Below are 17,792 nucleotides of genomic sequence, written 5' to 3' on the forward strand. Positions count from 1 at the left end.
GTCGTTTCATTGTTTTATCACAAAACTGAAGTTGCTAAGATAGTACTTATCAGAAGGCAAACATTTTTGGGCACAGCGTTTAGATACTATCATCATTTCGCTGAAATGGTAAGTGCGGAATTGTTAATAAGCGTTACGCACCACTGCGTACAGTTTCCAAAATTTATTTCCATTTTTTTAAACCATAAAGCGTGGTCAAGGTACGTACAAATCGAATAATGGGGCGAAAAAATATTAGGCTTGGAATGTCTTCTTATTTGTTTCGTAACATTGGATTATACTGTGTATGCATTTGTATATGGGCGACCTATATAAACTAGTATCGGTTAAAGTCATTTCGTTGGCAAATACTGTTTAAAACCAGAAATGTGACTTTACAAGCTGAAACGTTTTTCCCCACACCTCAAAATGTCGGTTTGTACGTACCTTGACCACGCTTTATGGTTTAAAAAAAATCAAAAATGAAAAAAATATTTGGAAATTGTACCCAGTGATGCGTAACGTTTATTACAAATTTTCGCACTTACTATTTCGGCTAAATGATGATGGTTTTTACATGTAAAGTGATATCATTATCAATATAGATTATATCGCTTGATCAAAGTTTTTTAAACTTGGTGAGCATTTACGAAAAGCAGCTTTAATTTTTTCTACGAGTTGGTTCAGTGTTTTATCACAGAAATATGTTTAAAATGAATGTATAGCATTGTTAGTTTATGTATATGATCAATGATGGTGTGACCAAAGACACTGGAAATAACTTAATTTGCAGGTAGTTAGATTACAACTAAAACCTATAATGTAAGTTGCTGTAAAACTTAAAAAGCCATTATGAGACCAACACCAGAAGAAAGAAGTTTGCACAAGGAGAAGATAATGGATTATCTTAACTTGTATGTCGAGTTTGTTTAGAATATGTTGCTTGTGTGCAAAACGAAAAACTTGTATAATAATGCTTGTTTCGTTGCAGTGATAGAAAGGGTCCAAAGCGACACTGCAACAAAACTCTTACTTCGGACGGAAAAAACTTTTCTGTTCATGACTGCATTCTTGGTGCTGCATCTGATTATTTCAAAACAATGTTCAGTGTTGAGGTAAAAACCGAAATTCCCCTTGTTTTGAAATATTCAGATATAATTTTGAATTCATATGGCAACAATGGGGTACATTGGTCCAACAAAATAGCTTAATTATTCCTTTAAAAACCAACACCATTTAGTATTAGTAAAAAATATGTTTTTAATAATGATATTAGCCTGGTTTACTGTTAAATTTGAGAAACAATTTCAAAAGACATTCACCTGACTAACACAGTATGCAGTTATATTCTATGCAACTTGGAACAAATAGGTTTGTTATACCTCTAGCATTTTGACTTCTGAAGCCTTTGATTTTCCCTAAAAATATGTTAACAGACCTACAATGGAGGATGCGAGTAAAAGCAAAATCCAAGCCATAAGCTCATTACATACACATGGTGTGCAAAGCAACTAAGTCAGTTTGTAAAAAGTTAAGTTGTCTTGACTTACTAAATTTTATTTGTAGATGAAAGAGAAATATGATGAAGTGGTTAGTGTTGAGAATGTCCCACCGGAAAGATTGGAAAATATTTTGGAGTTTATTTATTCTGGTGATATTGAGGTGACGGAAGAAAACATGCTGGAAGTTTTAGAAGATTCTGAATACACACAAATTGAAGGTATGTGTGTTGACAATGACATGTTTGTGTGATTAGGTCCAGAAATTTGATTGTTTGCACAATTTAGCAATACATTGATCCCTGTGTTTGACTTTCTAATGCCTAAATTACATCTGTTTATTGTAAAATACATAATTAACAATTTGCATTTGTTGGGCCCCCAGAGTTACTACCCACAGAAACGAAGCAAGGTTCAGAAAAAAATTATGACCCACTGTAACATTATGTGCCACATAGCCACATTATGTGGCTAATATGTGCAATGGGAATATGTACCAAAACCACATGAAATAATGTTTATTCGTTCTGGGCAAATTATTTATATCGATCCGGTGCTTATATTTTCATACAGAAATAAATTTATAACGGTATATTTCGGTTTAACAAAAGAACATCCCTTTGTGATCTTTACAACAAGGAAAGAAAGTTGCACAATGATTGTTGTTGGGTAGTTATTACGTCACATAACAAGTCAAACAGATGCACATTGTTGGAGCTTTAAAATTTTATTATGATGCGATGCTGTGAAATATTCAGCAATTCTTTCGTGTTAAATGTCCAGAACAAAACACCAGAATGGAAAAAAAACAGTATTTCGTTCAATAAGATCTTTTGATATTTTTTATTTCTGTATTTTCCGGTATTGTAGCCAAACAATATTTATTTAGTTCCGGTATCGTTATAAAACACTGGTATGAAGCCACTCATCTACTTTTAGCCACATTTTGGTAATTCTAGTGTTTAAAATATTTCACACTAGCCAAATGGAATAACATTTAACCTGTATGTTAGGGTATTGCTGTTGCTATCTAATTTTTAAAACTCTTAATTATGTTCAAGGACTGAAGTCATTCTGTAATCGATTCATTCTCCAAGTTGTATCTGCTGACAATTGCTTAAAGCTTCGAGCTTATGCTAAGCGATACAATCTGGATGATGTAGTTGATAGAACAGATCAATCAATTAAAGAGAATTTCGCTAGTGTGATGAAAAACAAGGATTTTATGCAACTTGACGTTGGTGACATGACCAATATAATCAAGCAGAGAAACAAGGTAACTATATTGTTGCAGTAAATTTTGGGTACTTAACTGGCAACATAAGTCCTAATTTTTGTGCTTGGTAAAGCCAAATTGGTCAATTAAGTGGTGAGTCATGACTCATCCATCTATCTTAACAAAATCTGTGAAGACAAACAGGCTGAATCTCAAAACAAATAATGTGAAAAATAGTTCTTGTCACGAATGTACACCACTTGCATGATCATATACCTTATTTTGTTTGTTGTTCGTTATGGGCCTTCTTCTCTGAAGGGGACACGAGTTGTTTGATTTATTTATTTATTTTCAGTCTATTGCTGGTTTCAGTTGGTCAAACACTAGTACTTCGAACATATTCAAATTTGCAAACATGTTAGTTAGTTATCCAAATTTATGCGGTTTGTGTGCGGTTATCCGATGATTTTCTTGCAAACAATGGGCGACAGTTGGGATTTTCGGTTGTGATGCAATTAAACAGATTATGCTATTAACCGGATTCATCTGTAGTTAGTTATCTAATTTTCCTTCCGAAGTTTGACCTCAAATGACCCAGCTATGCAACCACAGGCCCTAAAACATGAAGTTTTAACATGGTTATACTTACTAAAGTACATGATCTAGGAGTTTCATACTTGTTGGTTGGTGCATTGTAAAGTATTATGGGTCCCCTTCCCTGAAATATTCTTTCTTTTTTCCACCGAAGTTTGTCCATATACTTTGGGCATTAAATCTTTGATGGATAAAAGCTGTCACAGATGGTAGATATAGTTATGTAGATACACCAGCTGCTTTATTTGTCTCGACAATCCCAGTTATTGCCTCGCTGGCCCCTAAAGTGTAAAACATTTTTGTATGTTGCTGTGCACCACAAACAAAACGTTTCTGTGGTTCAATAGTGTAATCAAGACCCTTTTACCCCATTAACCCCTTAAAAGGTGTTTATGAACTGGTGGTCCTTAGTGGTCCCTGATGACTTTTTGGGTGGTGGCCATCATTTGTTATGGGTCCCCTTCCCTGAAGGGACACATATTGTTTTTGTCCTTATTTCTTTTCTTTTTTTCTCTGTCCAACGCTGGTTTGTTAATCTACCAATCGCCATCTGGTAATTACCTACTACGCAGCTGACATGTGCAGCATACAAGGCATGCAATGGAGCTTGTGATTCAACTTTCGGCGGATTCTCCACTTAACCTGCGAAGCTCAGTTGTCCTGGAAAGACTCCTGTCGTGGGTTCGAATCCCACCGCAGGCTAGACTTTTCTAGCATGGGCTGTGTCATATTTGGTGAATGCTTGGTGATCGGCTGATTCGGTATGACAGCTTCAATGGGCCTGGCATACTGTGATTTATGTATAAGTGTGTCGTGATCGCTGGTCGGCATAGATGCTTCAGGATCCCAGTTATGAATTTATTTTCATCCAAACTGTACTTCGGTTTTTATATCTCAGGCAAAACATTGTTGATTAACATAAAGGTCAAAAAAATGAATTAGACGTTTTCCAAAGCTGTGATAAATGGTCGTAAAACAGCCATTGTCAGATTGGCCACCCAATGATGAGAGGTCACTGAACAACAACTTATAGGTATCGTAAAACACGGTTGTTAAAGGTTTTTTGGTCACACTGTAGCTTTTTTATTTTTGACAAATAAGTGATTCTTGAGACACGTATAAATTAGGCAAAAAGTTATTGTTGGACACTAAGGACTAAGTGCTGGTAAAAACTGTGTCAAAAGATCATTAAATGTTCACTGGGCTATCCAGGTCAAAGCTAGAGATTAAATTGGAAGTATTTTTTTACTGTACTCTTTTACTACTTTTGTAAATATTTGACAATATAATGATGTGAAAAGAATATGGACAAAACTGTTGTTTGGCTTAATGCTTTCTACTAGTTTGTTCCTAAGAATCTAATAATAGTTGCCCCATTTTTATGCCGTAATCAATTTCCATAAACATGTGTTTGGGATTTGTTTTTAGCTTGCAAAAATATTCATGTTAGTAGGTCAAATGGTGTGAATAGTAAGTATTGAAGATGTACTAAATATTTGGTTTCCCGAATTTATTTGGCCAAAAAGGCTATTTTTGCAAAGATTTTTTAGTTTGTAAAAGATTCGGTTTCGGCCGAATGGCAATAAATTATTTGGCTGAAACTGAATCTTTTTCAAACTCAAATTTAAAGCGTGAAATGTGTTTCTTCTATTTTATAAGTCACTATACACAATCTTTCAAATTATGCCATAACCAAAATCACGTCAATTATTACTATTTTAAAAAAATTATCATTTTTCCAAATTAGATAAAATGTGACGCCACAGCCGAACTGACCTCAAACCCCACATAACTAAAATGATAATGAAACTCATCTATCCTGTTGTGTAGCACCACTGTTTTTGTGGTCATAAAACTCATGTTTTCATGTCAAACGCGTAGCATACGACGTCATAAATGATTCGAATAATCTGGCCAAATATTTGGTTTCGGCTGAACCCAACTGTATAGGAAAGCCACCATTCTAGTTTTTTACCAGATTGATGTAATTGTAGGATCAAGAGGAAGCTGTTTTTAGTGGGATTGTGCAATGGGTTAATTATAACCCTCTACAACGTGAGGAATTGTTTGTGAATCTTTTTTCACAAATTGATCTTTCTTCGATGAGCTCAGGTTTTCTTGCAGAAGTTTCCACCGAGGTAAATAAGATGAAAATACGTAACGAATATGTAGTTTAAAACAGGGCTTTAAAAACTGAGGTTGAACCCTGACAGGATGGAGGGTCAATAAAGAAGTGGAGAGGTAGCAGGTTTGCTCATGTGACATGCAACAGTCATAATTGAGAGCACAAACTTTTGCTAGATTTAAAACAAGCAAAAATATCGAATCAGACAATATGCTATGTGCTTTTGACCTGGCTGGACGTTTTTTGTCGCTGGTTTGTGATTTTGTTGTGGTAAACCGGGTTAAATTACCTATTAGGCAAAGTAAACACTTGCTTAGGGTATCAAGGTAATGGCGAACACCACAGAAACTTTTTGTTGCTAAACTTCACTGGTGTTTTGAGGTATATATATATATACTGCCAATTTTTTGGCGGTTGATGTCAACTTGTCATTAATCTACTGTCAAGTTAGTTCCAAGTTTTGGAAAAGGGCACTAAAGTCACTGCGACTAAAAAGGCTGTAGACATCCATTTTAGAGTAATGAAGTGGTTACTTTAGTTTAATTTTCAAACAATAAGTTCGAAGTCAGCGCCGAAATCATTCCAATGCATTCATTTACAATTGTTTGCAAGTTAAAACTTTGCAACCAGATTGTGCTGCGTCACCCCTTGCCAATCCCTCACGCCCCCCTTAGAACCCCTGATCTAAACAAAAAAATTAAGTGCTAGGGTCTCACTTAATTTTAATTTTAATTTTCTGCAAGAAGTGTATGGTACATGTTAAATAGCTTAAAACTTAAAAACAACTCTACAAATGTATTCAAATCACTTTATTGAATGCTAGGATGCCAAAAAATATGAAATAGAATAGTTTGCAAGCTAAATAGATGGAAAGCCCTGAAATTTGTTAATGCTCTTGCAAAATCATTATTTTACCTTACATGCTGCAATAAGAATGGCTAAACAATGCTTGGCATAAATTGTGGCATTTTTCACTAATTTGTTTTTATTTCATTAGAGTTTGGTGAGAAGCAATTTGGTTTGTGCCAACATGTTGGTTGACAATTTGGTAAAATCTTCTCGGCAACCCACTGCAGGTAAGTTGATAATGATGTCATCGATTAGTTCTCAATAATGGGTTTAAACTTTTTATCAGTCTCTTTCCTGAATAGAACATATTATTTTTGTCTGTATTTCTTTTTTCTCTGTCTAACATTTGTTTTCCCATCCTTTTCTTCAAAAATGTGATAGTTACCTGCAGAATCTCAAAGTTTGAACCTCGATGACCTCATGTTTGTGTTTGTAAAACTGTTTTAAAACATACCTTAGACACAAATAGTTTATTAAAAGCTAAATTAAAAATTGTTGGAGGTATTAGGTGGTTTAGTTTTCTGTCTCTTTTTTACCGTTCACACTAGTAGTGCAATATACTGTAAAAAGGAAGTTCTGAAGTTTCCGTAAAATGGTCCTTTTCAGCTCACATATACTCCGAAAGCAATATGTGAGTTACATATTAATTAGGAAAAACCATTACTGTTGAACAATATGCAGTTCTTAGTGTTTAACAATAACGATTTTGACATTGAAAACCATGTCAAATGGTCATTAAACAGTTGTCCGGTGACTCCACCGAGATAAGCTGCGGAAGAACAATTTGTTATATAAACCTTTGCTGCAAAACATCATCCTAAATTGTCATTGTCTGTAAAAAAGTCTAGGTTTTCTGAAAAAAGTTTTAACTGTTTTAAAACTGGCTTTGCACAGCTAAGAGGTCAAACCTGGAGATTGAATTCTTGGATTAGGAGTATTTTATATGTTTTTTTACTGCTTTTTACATATGTATATCAATATAATGTAAAAACGGTATGGACAAACCTTTTGAAGTTTGGGTTGGTGCTATCTACTAGTCCTTCCAAAAAAGAATATAAAAATAAACAATTTGAAAACCTTTTTATCATTACTAATTTGCATGAACACGTGTATGGACCCATTCGTTTTTGCTTGCAAAAGCAATGATATATGTAAATTAAATGGTGTGTATAGGAAATTAAGGTACACAATACATATAAAGTGGAAATATCATGTTGTACATGTTTGTTGCTTTATCAAATGCACTTATTTGGACTAATATATGTTAATGTAAACAGGGGAAATTCCCTCATCTGAACCAGCTTCCAGTCAATCAAACATTGCTGCCCCACAAGAGATAAAAGGTAATAAGGTTTAGTTTAGTTTATTTAACTTGCGCTAAATTGGGAAACTGTTGGTAGATTTATGAATTGACTTTCATGGCTGACATTTTAAATAAAATAACAAAAACAAGTGGATTTTATTAACTACTATTAATTCACATAGACATGTTTTAATGTTACTCTAAATATTTTTAATGTCTGTGAAAAAAACACATATTAAGACAAACTTATCCTGCGGTCATTTTTCAGATTTATTAAACAAATCACTGAACACATGCAAATAGTTGGTTAGATTTAGTAATGACATGTCAGAGCTTAAAAGATAAATGGAAAAGAAACATCTATATTGATAAATGACAAGAAATAAAATGGGTGCAAAACTTTGTAAAGTCCACTTTTAGTATTTAATATTTTATTTCTCAGCCATGTTGGTGTAAATGTAAATTTCTTGTAAAAACACATGAAATAATCCAAGTATGTTTCAGAGGAATTTGTTGTTGTTGGTGGAAAAGGTTCAGATAGAGATTGTGTGAAGTATGATGTCACAACAAAACGACATCAACGTTTACCAGTAAGTTTGGAAAGTTTAAAACTTGCTCTTTATGCACAATAATGAAATATTTACACAACAGTTAAACTGTATCTGACATTTGTATTTATATTAATTATTGCCCCATGCAATTTAAGTGCAAGCTGGGCATTTGTCAAATATTGATTGTTGTCTGGCATTGTTTGTAAACAATAACTTATTACCAAACAAACAATGTGTCTTTGTTGCAATTAAACAATGCATGGAATTGAATGAATGTAACTTCTATATATGAGCAGCCACTAAACTTTTGTGCCAAATTATTTTGCTTTGATTAAAACTTTGTAGAAACTGAACAAACCAAGATGGGGGTCGACCTCAGTAAAAGTTGGAGACATACTTAATGCATTTGGTGGAAATGATAATGGAGCTGCAATGAAAAGTTGTGAAATGTTGAATTTGGCAACAAGCGGACAATGGGAAATGTTGGGTGATATGTTGGTAGTTCGATGTTGGGGTGCATCAGCAGTTATTGGAAGTAAGTGGATTGGGGGCCAACACAACAAACTAAACTCTCATTGTATGTAACAAGCAATGTTTGATGTGGAATTGTTACTTGTATTTGAAAATATTTTATCATCAGTTAAATTTATTTAGACAAACAACTTTGCTAATACAGATGAAAACGTTTAAGTGATGGTCAAGGTCAATGAAAGCATTTGTAAGATAGCTGTCATCTAATCAGCAAAACATTCTTCGAGCTTTCTTGAATCTTGAATGTTCCTACAGCTGTCGTGAAATCCTCATTTTTCCCGTTTATGTAATTTATTTTAATAATTTTTGTAATATAAACCATGTAAGGTTGTTATACATGTAAGTTAAAGGATTTTAGCAAAACCTCTCGTACAGCTTTATTAAACCCCAGATGTGTCATTATATAAAGGTTAACAAGAACACTATTAAAGATTTAGTTGTACAGTGTCTACAGGTTACTAAATAGAAAACATGTTTTAGACAACATTTATGTGACTGGTGGACAAAATAATAATAGTGAGGAGCTTTCATCGTGTGAAGTTTATCATGTGAACGGGAATGAGCGGAGTCGTATTCATGACATGATAAACAAAAGATCACGACATGGAATGTGTTCAATTAGGAGTAAGAAAGCTGTTTGGTTATCAAACAAACAATATCTCTATTAGCAAATAAACTTGTAGATTATACACAGCGATTATGAAGTCTGTGTCCCCATGGGCTATTGTGACCAATATACTAATTTAATATTACAAACAAAATCAATGTGTTAAACTGGCTTTTGGTTTAAATTGGGAGTTGTTTGCAACAAAAAGACTCAGTAGGACCTCATTCCAAACAAAAGTACAGGTTTTGTACTTTAACAATAAAAATCTCCAACAAGTCAATTATATTAATAAACTAAAAAATTACTTAAACCAATTCGAAACTTTTTAGCTTTTGAATCCATTTGAACTGACTATTAATTATGGGTCCCCTTCCCTGAAGGGGACACATATTGATTTTACTGAAAATGTTTGTTTGTTTTATTTTTTTTTCTTCCCAAAGTTTGTCCGACTCTTTTTTCCATCAAATGTTTGATGGATTTGGGTGAAATTTACACAGATGGTGGATATAGTTATGTAGATGTGCATCCCACGTTTTGTTGATAACCTTAGTATTTACCCTGCTAGCCCCCTAAAATGTTTTTCCCCTCTGAAGTTTGTCTGACTCGTTTTGCCATCATTTGCAGTTCGTTCAAGAGCAACCAGTTGTATGTTACTCATTTGTGACTTTGTGGGTTGCTTGGTGGACGTTTTTGTGCCATTGCAGTTCGGGGGTTGTTAACGGCCCTTTGACGTTAGAAACATTAACGGTTGTTGCTCAAAACACCTCCAAATTTTAAACGTTGGCAGATTGGACTGAAATTTTGCAGAACTATTGATTGAGTCATTGTGGTTTCCTACTTTTAAGTTTGTGTATGTTGAACGTCAATTAGTTATCCTACTAGCCCCCTAAAATGAGGTTTTAAATTTAAATAGTTTTTACTCCATATAGCATACTTAGATATACACAGTACCAATCCATGTGTTGGTCTTCACAATACCAAACTTACTCATTGTAATCTATTGAAATGCATTATCTACAACTTTGCATGTGTGGGGACCCATGAGTTTTTGCTTGCAGAAACAACCAAGGTTATAAAAGACGATGGCTAATATGGGACCCAATACAAAATAAGCATAGGAAATATATTTATGTTTCAAAAAAGATCATAGTGTATGTGCAAGGGCAATATGTGCTAAGCCACCATTCTAGTTATATTTCTTTTGAAGTTTTGTCTGTTATAAAATTTACTGTACAATTGGTTTTGGAAACCGACTTATACCTTTATTACACTAATGATGTAGTTTATTAATCCTAAACCACGCCCAATTTACATTATACATCAACATCAGATATGTTTACAAATGTGGGTTTCAGTTTTTTAATTTTATGTTGACTATGTATATTAATCTGTGTGACATCACAAAGTATTTCACACAAACCTGTTTGCAGATTCACTTTATTGTGTTGGTGGAGCAGATGACAAATCCTGTGAACATCTTGATGTGAGAAGTGGGAAGTGGAATTTGATTCCACCAATGAAACATGAAGAAACAGATGGTTTTTCTTGTGTTACATTGAATAGAAAGATTTATGTCACAGGTAATCATTCGTAAATAATGTGTTTGAAATATCGAGCAGCCAACACAGCTTTAACACTGGAACTAAGTTCTCCACCTCGATCACAAGTTGAGTAAATTTATCAGACATGACAGATTTTTCCAATTGTTGATTTTAACCTTTAGTATGCACAGAATTTTGCCATTTGAAAAGAGAAAAAGAAAATAGGGTATATCATGCTGAATAAAATTACCTGATTGGGGAAAATGTATTGCAAAACTGTTAAACCTGCGACCTCAAGTTGACATCAATTAGTTTAAAACAGTTTATTCTGCAAGCTCGTTTATAAATTTTACCCACCCTTGAGGTTTCACAGTAGTAACAGTTTTACAAAGTTTTCAAAACCAACCTGAAAATGTCCTAATTAATGAAAACTAAAAGAAGTCCAAGTTTTTATGCAACAAAATTTGTATGCTACAGTTAAACCTTAAATGGACTTATAGCTTTAAGAAGATTATAGCATCTTTCATGGCTCACTAGTGTTCCATAGCACACATTTTGAAAATTACTGCTCCTAGGCCTTAAATGGACATATTCTAGCTTAGCATAAAACAGGTACAGTCAAGCATTTGTTTAATATAGGGTTGACCTGAAACCAACTTTCAATCTGACACCAGTACCCAATAGTTTACACAAAAATATAAGCGGTCGAATACCAAGTACTTAAAGCGACTTTTCACAAAGTGCGTTAGTTGGTTTGTTTCATGCTTGTTAAGATTAAATGCTTATTGTCATGAAGTTTTTATTGAATTGAATTAATGAACAGCATTATCATTAACAGCATTAAACAGCATTAATTGTCTCAAAGCAGGTTAGAATGTTGGTTTGTACTGTGCTGTAATGGCCAAAACTTGACCCATGGTCACCTTTTACGTTTTTAATGGTGTGTACTTTTTGCTTTTCAGTTCTGGCGACCACATATAAATAATGCGGTTGGGGTGAGATTTAATAATACTGTATGGATATTTTCATTCCAAGTGATCTTGTTTCAGATGCACCTAAACCTTTTCTCATGTTTACTTGGTCTGATGTTAGGTTTTGTAACGCGAGACATTTCTGATAATAACAGCATCTTGTTGAAACAACAACAGATAAACTGTTTTCATACACGAAAAAATGCACTGTTTGTAACTGTGTGCTGTCTTCAAACTAATCATGAATTACAAAAAATATTTTAACACTCAGTAATTTCCGTATTTCAGAAATTTCAGAAAAGTGATTTACATGTCAGGTGCATTGTGGGTACTCATGAACCAATCAGAAATACACCATGCTGAAAACTGTGGCTTCCCTTTAGTAGTAATGTTTATTTTTCACAAAACCAGAATCAACCGCTGGGTGGCGCACCAATACAGAATTAGAAATTTTCATAGTTTATGCTCAGTTATCGCAGGGAAAATCAAAATAAACCAGGTAAGCGTTATATTTTAAATGCCTAATAAAAATATTTATTGAATGCACGATTGCCAACTAATTTGTGAGTTTAGTATCATGAATATGGCATGGTGTTGGATATATTGTGTCATTTGGTTGTGATGTCATACGTCCTTCAATAACTTCAAACTAAATCGTGCAGTAAATTTTCGGATAAAAAATATGAGGTGTTCTGCTTGTGATAAAAACAATCCAGCAAAGTCTAAAGTCGACCACATCAATATATTTGCGGTTTAACGAGTTTAATTTCCAATGCTTGGCTATACGTTCACACAATACACATTTTGGTTTAGATGAAAACCCACCTTGAATCTCACGGTTACAATGTTTGGATGGATGTGGATTGAATGGGGGAAGTACCTTGCAAGCGATGGCAGACGCAGTTGAAGAATCAGCTGTTTTCAGCTTGCTTATCATTTTCCCTATAAAGCTTTTGCAGGTATGTTTTGTGTTTTGCTTTACAGTACCATCAGTTTTCCAATAGTCACAAAAAGATTAAATAATATTGGTTTGTATGTTGTACCACTCCAGGATGTAGATTGTTCTGTTTTACTGCATACCATCACCAGTTACCCCGAAAACATTTTGACATCCAAACCTGTTGATTCAATGCAGTTTTTGTAATTTGTTAATAACCTGCTGTCTGTAAATGCGATGTAATAATAACATGTTCATAGTCAACAACAGTGGTTCTCAAACTTTTTTATTGTTGGGGCCAAATAGTATTGTTTTAAGCGTTGAGGGAGCCGCAAAAATGAAACATTAAGAAAATCACTAAAGATTATTACTTTGAAAGCTAAAATAGCAATGTTTGGTGGTTTTCTGAGGTCTAGTGTGAGCCACAAATCGAATAGATGGGAACCGCGTGCGGCCCTGAAAACTGAGTTTGAGAACCACTGGTCAACAACCTCACTGATCTAATCATGATTTTACATACAAATTTCAATTTTGCATGTACAATGATTTGGTTAATTTAAGTAACCATGCTATAAGACTTGTCCATCGTAAAGATTAATTAACATTGAATTATCTCTTTTAAGCTAAGTTGGTGTTTGCAATTATAGATATATTTTGTTGAGATACCTGACAAATTTTTTATGTTGCAGTCAAGAGCTGAGTTCAGCACTGAACAAGACATTCCACGCCAAGGTAAACATGCCGCACATGCACTGCTGTATGCAAAATTCACTGCTAAACTATTTGACCACATTCCCATGAAACACGCTGTAATGGTAAGGACCAGTATACATACACCAATTCCGCAGCATAGGTTTCCACCTTATGTTACTTTGCACACAGTCTTGAATAGTTGCCATGAACCAAATACTTCAGGAAAACTATTTATTTGTGTTTTCCTTGTCTCTCCTTATGGTAACAAACTGCTTTTGTTTGTTTATTTTTTTTTATCCAACTCTAATGTGGGATAGTTTACATGTTCAGGTGATAAAGAATGGATTGAACTAATTTAAATTTTGAAATTGTGCTAAAATATACTTCGACCCAAAGGCCCCAAAGTGTAACCACATGTTTACATAAATGTCGAAGGTTGAGACAGGCATTGTAGATTTGGGGAGTTCCAGGTTTTGTGTCCACTTGTCTGCCACATTGCAGTAAGGAACTGTAGGTCAACATAAACTTGATGCGAAATACAATGAAAAACAATTACATTTGTGCCAAAGTATTTGTTTCATTCTTTTTTGTTTGAACTTTTGGCCGAATTCTCTATTTCAGCTAAGTTGTATGAAATTGAGTTTATATCTGTATCAGATGCAGCTAAGATTTGATGGGACTCTTGGATTCCCTGGTGGTTATGTGAACTATCATGAAAATATACCAAAAGGATTAAATCGAGAACTGGAGGAGGAAATTGCTTTGAAACAAAGGTGACAATAAAATGGACGTTGCTGTTTACTTAAATTCATTTTTTGTATAGATTGTGAAACCATTTGCACTAGGACAGCAGTTCCCAACCTTTCTGGTGCCGTGACATTTGCGGTGACCCCAAGAAAATAATTAGTAGGTTATATATTAACATTGACTGGTCTGTTTCTCAACAAAAAAGTGGTCCATGGGTTTATTATATTGGGGGTAGTGGTTCATGGCCTAAAACGGTTTGGGAACCATGCCTTAGGCAACCCCAGAATAACTTGTCAAGCCACCCCAGTTGCGGTTGTGACCCACTGGTTGGGAACTGCTGCACTAGGAGAACTATATTGTTGTTCAATGACCTCAGAAACTGTAAATTACACAGGTTGTTGTTGAGCACAGTTTGAGAAACAAGAATACACTGTTGTTCTTGTTTTTTGATGCAGATGGTTTAAATAGCCTTTGCATGTTAATCATAGCCATTTACTTCTGTAATTTACCTTATGACATAAATACAGGGCTTGCCAGAAGCTTGTCTTATTTTGATATAATGATCAGTTCCATATTTGCAGAAACTTTTTCTCGGACAGCGATTACTACGGTACTTGGATCCACAGTTACATGGCAACCCCTTTAGTTGATCATTTCTATGTGAAAGAGTTTACCGAAGATGAATTTAAGAAGATTGAAATGCAGACATTAAAAGCTCAAGACTGGGGTGGAGAGGTCAGTTCAAATTTAGTGAAATTTTCTCATTTTAGTTTAAAGGTGTAATTTACCACTATCGATAAATATGAATTGCATGAACCTTAGCACTGGAACATAAGATTTTTATGCCCATGACATGATTTGGGTTTCAAACTTTGGTATTATCTATTTTTCTGTCCTGTGCTGGTTTGTTTTAACTGTTTGACCAAGTAACAGTGCTTCAAACTTCCGTTAATTGTCAACACATAATAACTTGCTATCTATAGTTGAAGTTATTCCCTGTATATAGTTCTTTACACTTTACAGATTTAATATCTTTTATACTTAGCACAGTTACACAATAATCTTTGTTTGTTTGTTTTTAGACAATGGGAATTATCAGAGTTCCGCTTGACTGCTTACCACTAACAGACAAACCTTACGGCCCGATGCCACATTTCTTGTTGCACAATTTTGTGGGAAATGCAAGAGAACAATTAGTGAAGACAATCGTCGAAAAACAATTGGTTAATGTTGAAGACATGCAACATGCTTGGGCAAAAATGATTGAATTAAAACATCGACGAGATAAAACATAACCATAGAGAGAAGTTTTTTAATGTTTTATGCCAAAACAACATTAAAATGCCCTTCACATAACATTACTGTATTTCATGTTGATTTATGACCAAGTATATAAAGCTTATGCCTACATACTTATTACTCACTGTACTTCTAAATGATGTGCAAAGTTTCATTTAGGAAAGGTTCAATTGCATCTTAAGATGGTAAAAAATAAACTGATGTACAACCAAGCATTGCTCTTCCAGCAGTTTTATTGTAAATATTCGATGTTTCGACGCCCCATACAAGATGCCTTCATCAGGATAATAGCATATCTTGCAAGACAACATTCTTATAAAGCGACAAAATGCAAAAAACAAACACACAAAAAACCTTGAAAAGTGGTCACAACACTGTGTTAAAATTATTAACTATTTAAGTGGTTGCAATTCCTTCTGCATGTTAATAGTTTGTCAGTCACATATATTAACACTTTGTAATTAAAGGGGTCATGCAGCATATTAAGCCATTACCATTGTACCTTCAATGTTTTAGCATGCTGTAGTTTTCTAACTGAGCACAGCTATTGTGGTTGGATGATTGTTTTAGAACTTTTTGCACCTCATATTAAACACTATTTTGTAGCTAATCAAACAACCTGATTTTTGTGATTGTACTTTTAAAAACTATGCAGATAGTTTGGAAACTTGATTGTATCTTTGTTATTTAAATCACTGTCAATGCTCAATTCAAATGTTTTGTGTATTTTGTGAGGTGATATTAAATATTTTGTTCACAAGTTTAAAGTGTTTTTCTTATTTTCAACATCAAATTTTATTTGTGTTTATAATTTAAAATGAAAGTTTAAAATATATTATTTATTTGACACCGTAATATTGTACAAAATTTGTGTTAATGACATAAAATGTTTAAATATTTTGAAGCACTGACTATAACAGAAGCACCAGCCCATTGTGGCACAAATTTGTTCGTGATATTAATGAAACAAAACCAATATTACACATTTTTTGTGGCTTAAAGTGATATTATGAAGTATCTTATTGTTGGTTGTTGATTGCAATGTGTGTATTACCAATTTTTTCAGCAATAAAAGTAATTGAGCATTTGAATTTTACAAGGCTGTTCTGCTTGAATAACTTATGTGAGGAATAAAGTGAGAAATTTTCAGCATGAAAAATTCTAAACAAATTCATTTCGCTTTATAAGCATCGTTAGTGTCTGAAACAAAATACAGCAATCGATTGAGTGGATTTTATGCTAAATTTCTTGATTTGATTTAATGACCCTGAATCGTGACAGTCCTTTGCTTTACTTGAAAGGAGATTTTATTAACAAGAAAAGATTTATTTAGTAATATTGTGTCTTGTGAAAGCAGGAATAAAGGGTTGAGTCGTAACAGTTTAGAATCTTATTTAAACTTTATATAAGTATGTACTATGCAGGTATGTCATTGATATTGTTTTGTCTTGGTTAAAATGGAAGCTTAAACAGATAATCAGCGAACCCAAAAACACATTTCAGAATTATAGGTCAAAAAGTAGGTTGGTTTTACAACAAAATATGTATTTTAGATCAAAATTGTGGAAACAATTTTAAAAAAAATGGTAGAAATAGTTTCCTCTCATGGGATATTTAGTTTCTCTCATAGGACTATGTAGTGGGTTTCGCGCATTTCGCAAATCAAAGTGCTTGTTACGTCATACTTGTTCATTTCTTACAGAGGTTTTGACCTCGTGGTAACAGTTGTTTTAGACAAAGTTTAGTATAATAAGTGTTCTGTCGTTAAAAAGATGACAGACGTGGCGCAGGTACCAGTTTAGCAACCACTGTGTTAACTAATGTTTGAAAATTCTGATATTAGCAAATAACGATTAAATTTTGTGTTAAAATTGGTACCAAGTTCCAAAAATCCAGTTTAGTTATAGCTAAGACAAGCTAAACCATGCAGAAAACGTTGGACTTATAGATAAAATAGCAAAACGTTGTATACCTTGTAATAAGAAATCTTAGAGAGAATATTTATCATAATGCTTAACATCCAAAAATTTGTGTTACACTTAAGTTTCTTTGTTTCTGAATTGTTGCAAGTTGAAACAGGCACTTACCGTGTTTCCTCTTTGCTTAGATGCACTTGATCATAAGCAGCAGTTGATTGTAAGCCACATCTTAAAATGTTTTTGGGAGAGTTACAACAAAAAGATGCGGTCACTGGTGGCAGCAAGTGTATCCATTGCTTATAAGCATATATGTGGATGACCGCATGTTGTTGCTAACTGTTTCCTTAGGATATTAAAAGACTCACACAAAACTTAAATCAGCAGCTCACTGATATGGTAACGTAAAGCTAGGAGTCATCGTAGTAAAGAGT

The 17,792-nt window shown here is 33.9% G+C and overlaps 2 protein-coding genes across 2 annotated transcripts; both read left to right on the top strand.

Moving 5' to 3' along the window:
- Positions 1 to 574: 574 nt before the first annotated feature.
- Positions 575 to 12,657, top strand: LOC145224194 (kelch-like protein 12). The gene is made up of 12 exons (XM_080090640.1): positions 575 to 893; positions 971 to 1,094; positions 1,546 to 1,699; positions 2,540 to 2,754; positions 5,283 to 5,426; positions 6,411 to 6,489; positions 7,540 to 7,605; positions 8,070 to 8,155; positions 8,462 to 8,651; positions 9,128 to 9,271; positions 10,685 to 12,265; positions 12,580 to 12,657. The coding sequence occupies exons 1-11, from the start codon at positions 832 to 834 to the stop codon at positions 10,846 to 10,848; spliced, it is 1,428 nt and encodes a 475-aa protein (XP_079946766.1). The 5' UTR covers positions 575 to 831; the 3' UTR covers positions 10,849 to 12,265; positions 12,580 to 12,657.
- A 749-nt stretch (positions 12,658 to 13,406) lies between these two features.
- On the top strand, positions 13,407 to 16,533 carry LOC145224196 (U8 snoRNA-decapping enzyme-like). The gene is made up of 4 exons (XM_080090641.1): positions 13,407 to 13,435; positions 14,054 to 14,169; positions 14,725 to 14,878; positions 15,226 to 16,533. Exons 2-4 carry the CDS (start codon positions 14,054 to 14,056, stop codon positions 15,436 to 15,438), a joined length of 483 nt encoding a protein of 160 aa, XP_079946767.1. The 5' UTR covers positions 13,407 to 13,435; the 3' UTR covers positions 15,439 to 16,533.
- The last annotated feature ends 1,259 nt before the right edge of the window (positions 16,534 to 17,792 follow it).

Source organism: Phallusia mammillata, chromosome 4, assembly GCF_965637545.1.
Source record: "Phallusia mammillata chromosome 4, kaPhaMamm4.hap1.1, whole genome shotgun sequence".
Lineage (NCBI taxonomy): Eukaryota > Metazoa > Chordata > Ascidiacea > Phlebobranchia > Ascidiidae > Phallusia > Phallusia mammillata.